General features: G+C 40.7%; 1 protein-coding gene across 3 annotated transcripts in view; it reads right to left on the bottom strand.

Moving 5' to 3' along the window:
* TNFRSF19 (TNF receptor superfamily member 19) overlaps positions 1-17,200 on the bottom strand; it is a 90,774-nt gene that overhangs the window by 69,690 nt on the left and 3,884 nt on the right. Inside the window, exons 2-3 of one of the 3 annotated variants that reach the window (XM_004774350.3) lie at positions 13,817-13,906; positions 575-680 (exon numbers count right to left, since the gene is read on the bottom strand). In XM_004774350.3, coding sequence (XP_004774407.1) covers positions 575-643 — 69 coding nt within the window. In that variant the 5' untranslated portion in view covers positions 644-680; positions 13,817-13,906. Of the gene's footprint in view, positions 1-574; positions 681-11,703; positions 11,937-13,816; positions 13,907-17,200 lie in introns of those variants that run through there. The other 2 variants (XM_004774351.3, XM_004774349.3) reach the window with 2 other exon arrangements.

The raw sequence follows: 17,200 nt of genomic DNA, 5'->3' as shown, positions 1-17,200 counted from the left end.
AAGAAGACTTTAGGTACTGTCTCTAATAATCCAGTAATTCATTTTACGTTTGCAGATAATGATCTTATCTCCAGATTAAATAAATTTCAATTCTGACACCTGCCTAGATCTTTCGAGTTAAGTTTTCAAACATTAAAATTCTCCACCTGTCTTTAATGCTTTTTGGAACCAAAAAGGATATAAATAACCATATAAAAAGAATAGCTCTTTTAAAAACAGATTCTAATTTCTTCACAATCCATGCAAGTCATGGGCTCCAAAAAGAATGTGGTCTCATTAGGGCCTCGGGTGTGTTATAGAGACATCTGCCCATACACCCAAGGGAGCACCATTGTCATGGGGCTCTGAGTAACGCTGTGATTTTTTTACTTCATCTAAATGTAAATAAAATAATCTCAAACAATTGCTATAAATGTCAAGACTGAGCAACAATCTTTTGTTAATGACCTGCAACATCGATAAACTACAATTTAAAAGAAAAATTCAAAAGATGGGATTAGAAATCAAAAATAGTTTCGGTGCTACTAAAATGACCCTTCCACCACATTCTTATGAAAGTAAAGACTTGACTCACCAAATAGACCAGTAGAACTGCGATGGTGCGAAATGCTTTTTCTTGTTCCAGGAGCACTTTTAAAGCCATGGCTCTTATTACACGTATTTATTGTTGAAGAAGTTTTCTAAAAGACAAGAAGGTGTACTTAACCATGATGACGCTGGTCACTGTACTCACTCTGTACTCACTCAGAAAGTTTACCATTAACCTATATACTAGAGGTCACACTATTTATGTTTTAAAGGAGATCACTTGGTAAAAGAGACATGGACAAGTAATAGGCAAGCCTTTCACAATTTAGGTTAGGAGACTGGAAGCTCTGTATCCCTACACATATGCAAAACTCCTATGGGCTCTGAACTCCTAGGGTACACCTAACTTTATTTTCTTCTTCTCCTTCTTCTTCTTCTTCTTTTTTTTTTTTTAAAGATTTTATTTATTTATTTGACAGAGATCACAAGTAGGCAGAGTCAGGCAGAGAGAGAGAGGAGGAAGCAGGCTCCCTGCTGAGCTGAGAGCCCGATGTGGGACTCGATCCAAGGATCCTGGGATCATGACCTGAGCCGAAGGCAGAGGCTTTAACCCAATGAGCCACCCAGGCGCCCCTCCTTCTTCTTTTTTTAAAGATCTTACTTTTTAAAGTAATCTCTACACCCAATGCGGGGTTCAAACTCACAACCCGGAGATCAAGAGTGGCATGCTTTCCCAACTGAGTCAGCCAGATGCCCCTACACATGCCTTTATTTTCTACCCAAGTCTCTATAGAGTGTTCAACCACTCTACCCAGTAGAGAGTTATATTCAAACAGGGACTGTATAAACCTTCCATGTGGATGTGTTTAGTCAGTGCCAAGAGGTCAAGAATGGTGATAAAACAGCAATGAATATGTGCCAAGCACTACGGGCCAGGGATTCTCCAGCTTATTAATGGACTCATTTACCTTCACAAGTAGATATTATCCTTTTCTATCCTTATCTCCATTTTGGAGATGGGGAAACAGACTCAGAGAGGACTGAGCCCCTTTTTCAAAACTAACCATGAGAGACTGTGGACTCTGAGAAACGAACTGACAGTTTTAGAGGGGAGGGAGTTGGGGGGATGGGTGAGCCTGGTGGTCGGTGTTAAGGAGGGCATGGATTGCATGGAACACTGGGTGTGGTGCACTAACAATGAATCTTGGAACACTGAAAAAATAAAACAAAAAAACAAAAAGATACACTAGTAAGAGGCAGAGAAGGATTCACACCGAGGGTGGGTTGGCTCCAGTGTCCCTAAGTCGTATATATCCTGTAACACAATCTGCTCTGTTTCATAAAGACATTACACTTGAGTCTTGGGCCTCCGGCTCCACTAAGAACCAGATACAGCTAATGTCTGGCATTTGTGAGTTCTTCCTCCAGCCAGAACAGTCAAAATAATCTATGAGCAGAAAAATGAGCAATTATTTTAAAACATCTAAAAATTATTTACAAATGATGAACTTGGAGTCATTCACTTTTCAAGAAAAGGTAAACCAAACCTTATCTTTGCGAGAATGACGTAAAATGTGGAAAAAACAGGGTTGTCTTTTTTTTTCTTTTCTTTTCAGATCCACACAATGTTCAGAGAAGAGATTAATTTGGGGGGAAAAAAATGGGGGAGGGGGAGACTCAGCTGGTGGCTCCATCTACTCGGTAGAGAAACAAGGGTTCAGTTTCTCTTCAAAGTGGAATCTTCCAAAACTAACAGAGACCAAGAGCAGACAATGTGACTACTTAGAAAGAAACCAGAGCAGAGAACCAGAACTGTGGGCCAAAGACCTTAAGAAAAACAATAGCAATTAACAACAAAGGAAGCTCCGCTGTCAGGCTGCTGTCTCTCTGTTGGCCAAGCAGCCAGCCCTGGGGTGAGCTTGAGCACAGTATGGAGACAGACAACCCCACAAGACTATTGCAGCTGCCTGAATAGCTCCAATTATCTGCACAATGAAAAATCACTCTTATGTTTGTTGAATGAATGACCCATTTTGACTGAATTCAAAAGTTTTTTGGCTTTTCCAGCTCCTTGGTCATAGCTTCTTTTGCATATCTCGAAATGACCCAGCCATTACCCAGACAGCTTCCTGCTTGTGCAGGCACCAGACTGGGATGAGAAGATAAAGTCACATTCCCTGAAAGGTGTGTTTTGGGCTATCTCTTTCTTGACATGGTCCTAATTTTTTAAAATGTGCTGATTTTTTAAAAGAAAAACATAAAATCTGTTGGATTAAGCTAATAGGGAAAAGAGGGTATAAATACCAAAGCATTTACACAAAATATGAGAAAAAAGAGATCGACAGAGTCAGTGCATACCACAATCAAGCATCTAGTTTGGATGGACCATTACACTGGAATTCTGTACTAATTATTGTGAAGGATACACAAATACTGTAGCATCTTCTTGTAAAGGCAATCACTACCATGCACATCAAGTTAGAAGTTATGGCAATATGATTTTGACTTTAGAAGATACACCTGTTTTATGTAAAAAAATAAACAAGTCAAAAACTATCAGCAGTTAGGTTCATATCGGGGAATTCTGGCTGAATTTTTTTCCCCTCTTCTTCCTAAAAGTTCTTTCTAGTGTAAGTACTTCATTAATAATGAAAAAAAAAATACATGTATAATGTTCTTGGAGCAAAAAGGCAAATTACATAGTCCTCCTTGAAAAGTCTATAAATTATGGGGCACCTGGGTGGCTCAGATAATTAAGCAGATATCTGCCTTCGCTCAGGTCATGAGCTCCAGGATTGTGGGATAGAGCCCCATGTCGGGCACCCTGTTCAGGTGGGGAGTCTGCTTCTTCCTCTCCCTCTCTCCCTGTTTGTGCTCTTTCTCTCTCTCTCAAATGAATAAGTAGAAATAAAAAAGAAAGTCTATAAATTAAAAGCAGTCATGAGAGAAAACCCACATAAACACCATTACAAGAAAAAAGAAAATTGAAGTACTATGATTTTTGCATTAGAAGATTTCTTTTAGATGATAGGGCACAAAAAACCTGAACGGAACTATACCCTATGTGCTGACCTGTCTTAGTCTCTCAACACACATGCTAAGTTGAATAGTTTGAGTGGGTTTATCTTGGCAAATTACCCTTGAAAGTCCTTAGCCTGGCACCTGTCCTCTTTATAACCTCACCTGCTAGCGCCCCCCACCCCTGTCGTCCCGGGTCACTGCTCACACCCATCCAGCGCTGCCATAGCCCAATGCCCACATTTCTCCTGAACACCTGTGGTCTTGCCCCCTTGCACAGACTGTAACCTTGGTCTGAGAGCCTTTCTCACTAAATCCCTCCAAGAAACTACTCAGTTTTCACTCTGCCGAGATGGTGTTCACAACTAAGCACACTAAAGCGATTTGCTTCCCATGGCCCGATACGCCTTTCTGCATTCATGCATGGCATCAATCATATGGCATAGCAATTATGCTTACTGGTATACCAGTTTCACTCAACAGACTGTATGTTCCTTTAAAACAGGGACACCACCATATTACTCTTTGTATTCCCAGTGTGTAGCTTAGTACCTGGCTCATATAGGCACATAAATGTTTGCTGAATTAATTAAGTGAATAAAGATGCACATAACAATAAAGAGTATATTGTGGAAAACAAGTGACATTTGGTTGCACACTTAATTCTTCTGTAGTGAATAAGAATAAATATTCTATCTCAGATATGTCCTATTACCATGTCATATCTATAAGGCATTTAAGTTCATTGGACTAGAAGACAGAATTGAATGATACGGTGATGTATTTTTTAAAAATCCTAATATACTTTTTTAAAAATGTGAGTTTTTTTTTTAAAGATTTTATCCATTTATTTGATAGACAGAGATCATAAGTAGGTAGAGAGGCAGACAGAGAGAAAGAGGGGGAAGGCAGAGAGCCTGATGTGGGGCTCGATCCCAGGACTCTGGAATCATGACCTGAGCCAAAGGTAGAGGCTTTAACCCACTGAGCCACACGGGCACCCCAAAATGTGAGTTTTTAACAAAAGATTTCTTATTCTGGAGCTAGAGATAAAAAATGTACCACTGGAATATGTCACTTCTCTTTCCTGTGTATTCTCTCCTAGCCTGGGTTTTTTATACCAAGGGGCTGGGAAAGAATTTAGTCTGGGTAGACTGTCCTGACAGCAGTTGGGATGATCTCAAGTCCAAGTTCAAATACTTTTCTGCATGTAAAACCGAGTATGGGTAAAAAGAGCCTGGCTCTTCGCGGAAACTCTCAGGAGGAAATGGTGACAAGAACACCTGGGTTTTCAGCCCCATTTCTTAGCAAGTTCTATTTGAAACTACACATCTGTTGAGATAAAGATAGAACTTATCTTACAAGGCTGGTGTGAGGATTACCTGAGATAATGTATATCAAGCTCTTAGCCCAGTGCCTAGAACACTTAACAGATGACTGGGGCCGATGTGGTTACTGTGGCAGTTGCACTGAGAATGCAACCTACTAGCGTGTGACCTTGGCCAAGTGACTTAACCTAGTCTCAGTTTCCTCATCTCTACATTGGGCATAGTGATAATACCTGCCTTCTGAAATTGCTGTGAGGAATTGGTGAGTTTAATAGCACTTACAAAGCACAGCTTACACGGTGAACTGATCCAAACTGTTTCTGGTACATAATCAGTGCTACATAAGTTGGCGATAATTATTATTATAATGACATTGGTACTGAAAATCAAATGATCCAATGTATGTGATGGTCTTTGAAGACTGTAACTTGTTAGAACAACAGGAGACATTACTCAGACGGTCACAGTCCAGTGGCCACTAACACTTTAAGACCTCTGGACCTACTAGTATGCAGAAAACATTCAAAGATGAAGAATCCATTCAAAGACGAAGAATCAATTCAAAGCCTGAACTGAACATTTTTATGTTGAGTACTATGTTAAGGCTTTATTTAAAAAAAAAAAAGTATAATTTTTTTCTTTACTACCGCACTCTAGAGTAGATATTTATTTCTATCCCATTTGAGAGAACACTGAGGGTCAAAGGACACATAATAGGAACGGTGAAAACCAAGTAAAATCCATGTCTAGTAACTCCAAAATGGGGTGCTCAGGCACTCTGCAAGGTTGACTTAGGGTCGTATCATCCTAGGCTGCAGCATCCAATGGCCCATGGCACAGGAGGAGGACGGGAACAAAAATGATTGACAGAAGCAAAACTACATTACAAAATAATACATTTAGTGATTTGCCCACTTATTCAACACACTTCGATTAAGTGGTTATTAAGTGCTTGAAAGGAGGCAGTATCAAGCAGGGCAGGGCGCTACAAAGGTGTACTTTCGGGCAGCTCACAGCTTAGCCAGGGCCGTAGCATCTCTTTGAGTACAGCCCAGCAAGGGGGTATTTAGAAACAACAGTTTAGCTGGTGGGGTGTTATACATGTGACCTTGCATTTCCTGGAAGAAAATGAAATAACCTTGTGAAATACTTCAGTATTCATAAAAAGAAGAAAATTTTCATGAAATAACGAGTGTGTAAGCAATAATATTTAAAATAAAAATAAGAAAACAAAAGGGTATTTATTGAAATTGCTCTTTAACTTCTAAGGATTCAGGATTTGGCCCAGAGAGAAAAATGTTTTTATATGCTTCAGCATTCTGTTTATTTGGAGATGATTTATTAACCATGAGACACAAGACATACAGATTATTGGGATTATGGGTTTTCACAGTTTGAAAAAAAAAAAAAAATCCGGACCAGATATCATCTACTAGCAATCCAGCAACCATTTTTTGCAGCACGTGTGCAAGAGAAACTGGCTCTAGCCAAGCAGTAAGGAAAAGGAAAAGGAAAGGAAAGGACAGGACTCCGGTCTTCTAGGAGTTTGGAACTTCTGCCTCACTGACTGCTTTTCCACGGTATCAAAAGGAGTGGCAGTCTTGGGAAAAACAGGCAAGCGAAAAAGAAGACACAGGAGCCAGAAGCGTGGAGCTGGCAAACATTCTGTTCAGCTGCACAGAAAGTGGCTGCTTATCAAATCAAGCTGCTCAGTCTGCTCATTTGAATGACTGGTAACAAATATGAGTGTCCTGATTGGCCAGCCTCTAGAGGGGATAAACCCCACAGGTGCTGAAATGCACTCCCCTTCTGCTTCCTTGTCCAAATCATGAAACCTGTGCGGGGTGGCAACAGAAAGGAGGCGGGGTCTCAGGCAGCCCTTCCCAGGAGCCCCCACGGAGGAGCAGCTGAAGGCACCATTTTTTACTGGCTGGGCAGACCACTGGATCCCAAACTACAGTGGTTGCTTCAACCTACAGTGTACCTAATTGCTGCCCCCTCTTTTGCCTTGGGACCTACCTATATGTACTATGACTGACTATATCTACCATGCCTGCCGTACAATCTGTCAACGTTCTTCTGGGATCTTCCTCAACCTCGCATGACACTTGTCCTTTGTGTTTCCATTGCACCCTGGGCTCATCTCTAACATTGCAGAATGATCTTTTAGTTTTTATCTTACAAATGACCAAAATAGATTACCTAGTTACTTCACTCTATTTGCTGGCCATGTGTGGCATTATTTTCTTCAGTCACTGCAGTGGTTAATTTTTAAAATACGTTTTCAATATAAAATTAAATAATTTTCCTGAAAAATTAGAAAAATCTTGTTCCACATGGAGGCAACATGAGTTAGAGCTGAGCATCGGATGTCCCTTACACAGAACAAGTACTTTTCTAGTGTCCCAGTCTCCATCATTCCCTAAGGACACACTGAGCTCCCTCCCTTCACTCCAGCACCAACCAACCAATTATGGTTTGAGGACTCAATGACAAGAATAGTGATTTTGCTCTAGAACGGTAACCCACCCACAATATTCATTGAATGAATAAAGAACTTCACTAATTAGGGATGATACTTTAGCTCTTAGGATTGTTATAAGGGCTAAAGCAATATATGTGAAAAATATGTGCGACTATAACTTGAGATTGAAATATAAATTAGTAAACTGAAAAATTCAGTTCAGGACACCACTTCTTGAATACAGTGCTACAATATTAACAAAGCTCACTCGAGAATCCGTTATTTATTTTTCTAATTTTAACAATTCAGTAACTTACCTTCCTTCCTTCCTTCCTTTTTTTTTTTTTTTAAGTAGGCTACACACCCAGCATGGAACCCAACAGAGGGCTTGAACTCACAACCCTGAGATCAAGACCTGAGCTGCAATCAAGAGTTGGTTTCTTAACCAACTGAGTCACCCAAGCACCCCTTAATTCAGTAACCTTTCTGAGAATGATCTTTAGTTTTTATCTTACAAATGACCAAAATAGATAAATTTCAGAATAATTCAAATAATCTGGATAGTTTTTCCAGAATAAATGAATTTCTTTATTTTTTCACCCTTTAAAGTTATTTGATTTATTATCTAACATACAGTGTATGCAATACATAACAGTTTTCATCTCATAAAACTGTATCACCATTATGTAATAAAGCTACATTCACCTCATACATTTTTCCAGTATGCAATAAACTGAAATATTTTTTTTTTAAAAAATCAACATTAAAGTAAACTGGCAGGCTTACAATTTATAAAATCAGCATTGAAATAAAGCCAATGCTATACATACAGTCTTTTACATTTTAATGGTGGAACATAATCATGAATGGCTTAGAAATAATGTCAGTGCCATACGCTGAGAGAATAAAAAATCAGTTAGAAATTTAGGATACAGCTATTTCCAAACAGGACAATAAGCCCTGGCCTCTAGCCTGCCTCTATCTTAGCCTTCAATTTCATTATGTTCTGAAAATCATTCCTCCTACATCATAGAGCTGGCAGCCTCTTTTGTAGCCTAGGAAGCTCACAAAGGCATGTGGTAATAAGCACATACATATTGTTGTTGGCTAGGGAATGAGAAAGATTTCCCTTTTTCAAATCATGAAATATTTTCTACTAAAAAACTCAACAAGCTTTACAATGTTCTGTTGCCAAACACAATATCTTCAATTCCCCCAAAGTTCAAAAACATTAGGGACCACTCACTGTCAGGCCTCTCTCTCTCTCTCTCTCTCTCTCTCTCTATATATATATATATATATATATATATATTCCCCACACCCCAAACAGATCTTAACTTAGGATAGGGTTTTTGGAGACTAATTCTTTTTGTTTCTCTGAGTTGTAAACTCTATCATCCTTGTGTTCAGAAAATACTGTCAGTATTCTCGAAATGTAGCATATTGTAACCCAGGCAATTCATAAATCTCCCCCCCATTCATAAATGTTTCTCTATCTCAAAATACAAGTAGAACAACTATAGCATCAAGGACTGGGGGACCTCCAATGCCGACACAGTGTATCTTAAGAGAACTGGGCATAACCATTTCTAAAACACAGCTGTTTCAATTTTTATTTTAGAAGTCTGGATCAAATCCAAAACCTCTCTTTGAAACATCTGAAGTGCTCTTTTCCAGTGTAAGTAGTGTCCATTCCTTCAGATCTCCTCACATTAGACATATCCAAGTCCACTGAAGAGTGGCTACATAATATTTAATCTTTAGATATACAAGTTCCTTTGTTTTATCTAATTGCTGAGGGCTCCTTGTTCTCTTTTTAAAACCCAGGTTTTAAAACTTCAGTGTAAAATGTACATATTCATAAAATGTACAAATGTACATAAATGTACATTTGATGGGTGGATTAAAAGATAGCCCAATACTGTTTAAACATCTTACTTTTAAATGTAAACATTTGAGCTGGATAAAATAGGATGAATGAACTCACTGCTTAACCCGTAAATCTTGAAAAGAAATTGTGTTCATACTGCTTTACTGTTCTTTTTTCTTCAGCTAGAAAGTTACTTTAAAAAGGCTATGAACGTTTAATAATCAGCTGCCATGAAATGAATGTACTTCACTGTTGAACTGTCCTGGCTCTCTTATCACATAAGCAGCTGTCTATTTATTTGGAGTGTACATTTATTCAAGGTGGGTATTCTCATTCAACCTGTGGTGAACATAGATAGGGCATGTTAGCCTTTTCCCGCATTTTAAATGCTTGACTTTAAATACTGACTCATCAGATTTAAAAGGACTTGCTTTTTCTTCCTACATTCAAGATGCCTGAAGTTTTTTTGTTTGTGTTGTATTAATGTCTGAATAATGGAAATAGTCACAGGGGGTTGGGTTAAGCTTCAGTTCAAAGATCTAAATAAGTGAAATAGGAGAATCAAATTCTCACTTATGTTTCAAAAGTCTCCAACATGCCCTTGAGTCATGTACTAGAGCTATAACTGGTAAATTAAACTAACATATTAAGGACAGCATATGACAATTACATGTCTCCATTCATTTTCTATTCATATGTGTGTGCAGGTAAGTGTAAACTAAAACTGATGATCATCTGAGGTAAAAAAAAAAAATCATTTTCTATTGTTTTGAAAAGCCTCTTATAGTTACTTATATACTAGCAGTGCTCCTTATTCAAATTTCTAGATAGGAAAGGTACTTTAACGATGCAACTTCAAGTGCGTAAAAAGTCTTAACATGTTCTTAACCTCAAATTCAAGATGCAGCCTGGGGGTCAGAGTCAAAAGACACTCTCATCAAAGGGCAGATAACTTCCATCAACATCCCAGAAAATACTAACACTTACTATGGAAAAAATTCTCAAGTCAATAAAGTCATGTGGTCTCAGTAATAACATAGATGTCATAAGATAGTTTCATGGATTTAAAAAATAAAGAACATACAGAGCTCATGATAGTGTTCTATGTACTGATGTCAAGGTAATATTTTCTCAATGAAATTGCATGTCTGTGTTTTATAGTATTTTCAGAACGACTTGATAAATATCACCCAAAGCTACATTCTTTTTAAGTACCCACATTTCTGTGAATAATAATTAATGCCAAACACTTTCTTCCACAGTGGGACTCAATTCTCACCCCCTCTAAGTTACTGATCTTTAATTCAGAGAGTAAGGAGTGCTTGAAATATTTGTAAACTACATGAAAGTAGCTTTGGCAAAAATGCCTAAGGTAAAACTGCACAACAGAGAACATATTGAGTAAATCCTGAACTAATGCAATATAATCCTCCCTTTTGAAGAGAAGTATCTGATCATGAAATAACAGCATATTAAAATCTTCTGTTTGCATTAAGTCATGTTTAACAATCACTGTTTCCTGTTTACGTGAAGAAATTGTCTTCTAGTAAAGGAAAACCCTCAATGGAGTAAAATCACACCTTCACAAATATTTTCAGTTAGTTGTTTCAAGTATTGCTGAACAAGTCTTACGGTTTTGTTTGCAAATTGAGTCCTTTTATAAAATTGCAAAATGTGACACGGATTTCCTAAATGTATGTTTGATGAATAGTTGGCTACCATCAAAACAGATCATCCTTGAATTTTAATCCTTCCAAATTTCATCTTCAAGAGTATATTAGTAAATTCCTATTCCATGAAACGGCATCAGAACCTAGACAAGGACTGTGAGCACTGACCTTTCTGTCAAATGTATTACATGCTCTACCCATCACTGTACTAACAGATAGTGCTGATATCTACGAGAGGTACTTTTCCACGGAATGCTCTGTTTATGGACTATTTATAAGCGCTGGGAGCGTTCTCGTTGCACCTCCCCAGCGGCGTGGGTAGGTGGTCCAGGCCCGCGCACCGGTCCTCCGGAGCAGCGGGAGTCCACGCAGGGACCCCGCGCAGCTGCGAGGTGCCCAGCACAGACCCTGCAGCGCCACCGTTCCGGGCCCGGGTTAAGCCTCACGCAGATTTATTTACATACTCACGGAACTTCGGTTTTCTAAATACAAGATCCCTGCCTGGAAAGACGAAGTCCCGTCACTGCCATCGTGGACAGAGACCGGGAGGCTTTCACCCTCCCGCTTCGCTCGCACCGTGGCTTCCTTGGTTCCAGCATCTCCGGTCCCTTCTCCCCAGGCAAGACCTCCTGTCCTGGCTGTCACCCCAGCCCCGGGGGTCGCCTTCTCCCGCCTTCTCCCCCCTCTCCTCTGCCCTGGAGCAGCCCTCGCCAGCGACCCTCCCGTTCGGCAGCCGCCTCTTCCCGGGCTGCCATTCCTCGGGGAATCCACCCGGGGCGAGGACTAGGGACCGCCGCGCAGCCCCTGGCGGAGCGGGGCACCTACCTTCTCTGTCACCTGGGACTCTCCGCCGCCCGCGCTCCCCGTCCTGCCCTTCAGGTCCAAGCCGGACTCGCTACCAAAGGGGAGCACGAAAAAGGCCGGGTGCAGCGTACCGGGAGGGCTGCTGGGTCCGGGGTCCTCTCACCGAGAGCACGCCGAGCGCTTCCCGGCGCCGCGGGCTCAGCGCTCCTCCGTAGCCCGGCAACGGCCGCCGCCTCCCGCGCCCCGCCCACCTAGGGCCCCGCCCACCCAGGGCCCCGCCCGCTCCTGGTCCCGCCCCCGGCGCTGGGGAGCCTCCACTCGGCTCCGCCAGGCTTTCCCTGCAGAGGTCTGAGGCGCGGGCGCGCCCCCTGTGGCTGCGGGAGCTGGTGAAAGAGTCCCGCAGGCCGTCGAGGGCCACAGGGCTGGGGCGGGGCGAGGGGAAGACAAGGGAACACCAAGATCAGCAAGCACTTGGCTGTTAGGAGAACTGCCTGCAGCGAAGGGAGATCCTTCCTTTCCATCCTGGACGTATTTTTCCCAGGACTTTTGTACCTTTCCTTTGCCTGATTACATTCTACCCAGCACCTGCTTTTGTGTAGGTGGAAAGCCCCCCCCCCCCCACGAAAACGATGTGGCACGTTTACTCTGGCTGATCAAAACCCCCAGTTCATCAATAACCTTCTCATTCATTCATTGATGTATTTTTTTTTTTTCCAGCAGATACTCAATCAAGGCACACACCCATTCCCCCCACTCCAGAACAGAAACCTCTAGTTGTCAGTGAAGGTGAATCTTTGTAGGAGCCAGTGTCCACCTCTTCCACACCAGCACTAGCCCAGTCCAACCCATAGGGTCGCTCAATATGCTCAAAGCCCTGGCCATGCGGGGGAGCATAGAGTCCAGGCTCCATACCTCTACAATTGTTTTGTGCAAGGTGTTGAAACTTACAAACTTTAGTTTGTGCATTTATGAAATGGAGCTAACGGTGCCCAGTTTGCAGATTTGTTGGAAAGAGTAAAAGAATCATATGTATAAAAAAATATTTTTCAGCAGTAGAATGCTATAGAAATGTAAGCAATTATTGTTTCAACTGTCCAGTGAGTAAACCAAAGGCTAAATTTCCTCAACACAGGATACCGTGCATGACTCTGGTACAAAGAGGCACCCACTTTTTGTGTGTTGGTTTTGTTTTCCTGACACAACTGCACCACTCTTTGGATGGAACGATAGCCTGTTTCCTTACCATACCTCAAAGCCCATAGTAGCTCCTCAATAAATATTTGTTGAATGAATAAATGAATGGGTAAGTTGTTCTAATTAATTTCTGATAGCTGGTCTTGTGATCTTGAGAACGCCATAGTGATAGACCAGGTTCTTGTGAAACACGTGTTAAAAGTATGATTCTTTCCAAGTGTCACACTTCAAGGATATCTACTTCAAATCTAACCCAGCCAGAACATAAACCTCAATGAAAATTTCTTTATAAACAATTTACAAATACTATGTACTATCTTATTTGAACCCCAAGGTAAGTCTCGCATCCTTAGATTGAGAGGTGGTTTAACACCATCCATGGTTGAGTTCAATTTGCTCTCTGATGAAAAGGGGGAGGGAGAGGTCACGTGGGTAGGTGGGGCTTCCCATCAACTTTATCAAACCATTCCCTCCCACAAAACCCACTCTCTTTGAGAGGAGTTCTGACAATTACAGCTTCCTCGATCCTGCTGAATGTCCCCCCAATACTTGGGCAGTTCTAGCCGATCATCAGGGGCTACTGCCTGGCTAGCCTGTTCCTTCATTAAAGCACACACAGAGGAGTCTGCCACATTAATCGGGAAAGAGGAAGAGAGTTTCCCTAGCCCGTCTGTGCTGTCCCCTAGTACTACCACATGTTCTGCACTAACATGCTTGTCATTATATTGAAGTTATCTGTTCATCTGAACTCCTTTCCTCACCTAGACTTCAATCATCAGAAGGCATGTCTTGCCATCTCAGAGTCTAGGACATAAGGCACTCAGTGTCTTTGTTAAGCTGGATTATTTTTTCTTCCTTTGTAAGGTGTCACTATACTCACCCTTTCTTCCCCTCTTTCTCTTGGTTCCACTACTTCCACCATGGTACAGGCACCCCTTACCTTTCACCTGAATATTGCCACAGTTGGCCAATCTTTCTCCTTGCTCGTCTGTCCAGCAGTCCTTCTTCCTCTGGCTTTTCATCACTGGTACTGACCAATAAAAAGATTTACAAGAGGTACCTCATTGTAAAGAATGGCTTTCATACTCTTTAAATTAGCATTGAACGTCTGCCATGGTTGGGCTCCACCCACATTTTCAGTCTTATCTTTCTCTCCTATAGACCACACACTTTATATTCTGGCCAAACTGGTCTGCATGCCTGGCCTCAAATGTGCCCTGAACTTCCCCTTCCCTTTGCTTTCTGAACTCATTCTCCGTATACTCACCTATTTCCCTTACTGTGCTGACTCTTTACTTACTTACCTTACTCCTATTTCAAAACCAGCTCAAAAGTCACAACTCTCATGGGTCCATCCAAGATTTGTGGACTTCTTACTACCATGATAGCACTTGCCACACCTCCCTCGTGTCCTAAGTGTCTGTGACTTAGCTTTCTTCCTTAAGGAGTTAAAAATTCTTTTCAGAGAAAGGGTATATTTTGTTCAAACTTGTATTTCTGATAATATCAAACATCCAAGCAAATGTTCAATAAACGTTTTCTCAGTGGAATTTAATCTGCCAGCTCAGGAAATACCTCTTTGATTTCAGCCAAGGGCTCTTTTATTCCCTGGCCTCCTTTTGTACTTAGAGACAGTAAGACATTATTTGGTCCGTTAGTTCTTGCATCATTTCTTGTGTGTTTGATTGATCTGCCTGGTTAGCCTATTGGTTGACTACAGAGAGAGAGAAATTATTTTTAACATACATGGACCTGTGCATCAGATTATCTGGTCTCAGGTGCCAATTTGCCATTCACTAGTTGCATATTTTTGGAAAAGGAACTTAACCTTTGATTTCCATTTTTTTTTCATCTGCAAATGTGTTGTGTCTTTGGTGGTTATTAAATAAAATAAAGTATTTAAAGCACTTAGCACTATGCTCAGTACATAGTTAATGCTCACTAAATAGCAGCCATTATTAGCAGGAGGACATCTTCTATAGGGCACCCAATGCCTAGCATCAGTAAATAGATGATCATTGAAATGATATTTGACAATGGGGACAAAGAGCATTGAACCCCTGCACTCTGGTTATTGTATGCATCTTATTCTCTAAAAAAGAGGATGGTTAAGTTAAATAAATATTCCCCACTTTACCACACTCATTCAGATACTCTTTTCCAGTATCTGAATGAAAACCCAGAGCCACAACTGAGTGTCAGCAGAAGTACAAAAAGAATAATGTGATTCCTGTGCCCAATCAGAATGAAGCTGATGCTAAGAATCAGGGCTGCAAGCATTCTTCTCCCTTTAAAACACTGAATATCAGTAACAGGTTAAAGTTTTTTTTTAGGAAAAGCCAAATTGTCATGAGGATCTTCATAGTACTGTTTTTTTAAGATTATGTTAAGGACTGGTTTCCAGAAGCCAGCTTTAGCACTATCTAGGCTGATACAAAGTGTATTTGTTTAGGATATTTACCAGCTCCCCCAAATTGAACTAACTGACTTCTTTTAAAAATAGTTTCAGGGGTGCCTGGGTGGCTCAGTTGGTTAGGTAACTTGCCTTCGGTTCAGGTCATGATCCCAGGGTCCTAGGATCAAGCCCTGTGTCAGGCAGGGAGCCTGTTTCGCCCTCTCCCTCTCCCTGCTACTCTGTCTGCTTGTGCTCTTTCTCTCTCTGTCAAATAAATAAATACAATTTTAAAAATAAATAAATAAAAATAGTTTCAACGATAAGTCATCAGCTCACTAGAAGCAAAGTTCAAGGAAAATTGTTTGACTTTCTAATCATTTCTAGTGTAAATCACTATTCCTTGGGAAATGTAACAGAATGCAAGCTAAGCGAGAATATTGAATTCTGTCAGTTCACAGTGCCTGACGCATGGTGAAAAATTTGTTGAATGAATTAATAAATGCGAATGAACATCTCAACGATTAATCAGGTTTGTCAAATATAGTTAAGAAAATAAGGGAAAAAATAATCAAGATGCTTATCCCAATACCCACTGTGGCCAATTCTAGACTCTCAGTGTAGAGCTGGGCCCAGACATTGAATGACTCGCTCAAGGTCACACACTAAGTTAATAATAAAGCTGGAATAATCCAGGCTCCCTAATCTTAATAAAATCTTACTATACCACTAGTGCATAAACCAATATACATGAAAAGGCCAAAGGGTTTATTTAGTTAGTTTATGTAATGTCAAACTTCTGACATTTATAGAACAAAGTTGTTATAAGTTATAGCACTTGCACTGATCTTCATGAGTTTATGACACCCCCACTGGCTAGACTTTTCATGTTTCTAATGGGAGAAGAAATGGACCCTTGACTCCCCTCCTCTCTTTCCTATAAATATGGCAGACTTCTCTGTGTGTGCCTTAATGAAGGAACCGTTTAGCTGGGCAGCACCCCCTGTTGCTAGGCTAGGCCTGCCCAAGTACTGGGGACATTTAAGAGGATGGAGAAAGCTGTATTTGTCAGAACACCTCTTGCAGCGAGTGGTTTATGTGAAGGAATGGTTTGATAAAGTCGATGGAAATCTCTACCTCCCCACCTCACCTCTCCCTCCTCCATTTCATCAAAGAGCAGATTGAACTCACCAAGGATGGTGTTGAACCACCTCTCAATCTAAGGACAGGAGACTTGATAACTTCTGAGGGGTCATTCCAGCAAGTGGGTGGGTTGAGGAACAACCCCAGAGCCAAAGCTGAATGCCTTATAATGGTAGAGGGGAAATTAAGCACAGTTACCAAGGAGCCTCCTTCTGCCCTCCTTTTTATTGCCCATTTTTGTAGATTGGGCGTACAAAATTATAAAGATCATTCTTTCAAGGGGCACCAAATTATTAATTTTTTCAGGATGCCTTGGTCTGGCTCTGCCATCATAGAGAAGAGAGTCTGACCAAGCCAATGTCCAATGCTTGAGTTCTGTCTAGTTGTGAAGCAGCAGAAGAAGAATTTCTGTCTTGAGATACTTTATAGCTATATATTCTAGGCTAGGTGATGGGAAACTCTATAAAAATTTCTAATAACTCTCATAAAATATATCAAAAGAAAGAAAAAATACAGAACTCTCTTTTTGGTCAAAATTTTTGTTCTAATGTTTGCTAACAATTGAGTTGGGCTCTATAAAATTCTTGTAATGGAAAAAATTAAGTACCCACCCCTAGAACAAAAGAACCCAAGATTTGAAATCAGATGTAGTCTAGTGCTGTCACTTAATTAGCTTCGTGATCTTGCATATGGTGTTTAACCTCTCTGAGACTCACTTTTCTCATCTGTATAATGGGAATGCAAACAGTGATTGTAAATTTAAATGAGATCATGTTTTAAGAAACATGG

This window comes from Mustela putorius, unplaced genomic scaffold (assembly GCF_011764305.1).
Source record: "Mustela putorius furo isolate JIRA1106 unplaced genomic scaffold, ASM1176430v1.1 tig00004035_pilon_pilon_pilon, whole genome shotgun sequence".
NCBI classification, from domain to species: Eukaryota; Metazoa; Chordata; class Mammalia; order Carnivora; family Mustelidae; genus Mustela; species Mustela putorius.
This window is presented reverse-complemented; position numbering and strand designations above follow the sequence as displayed.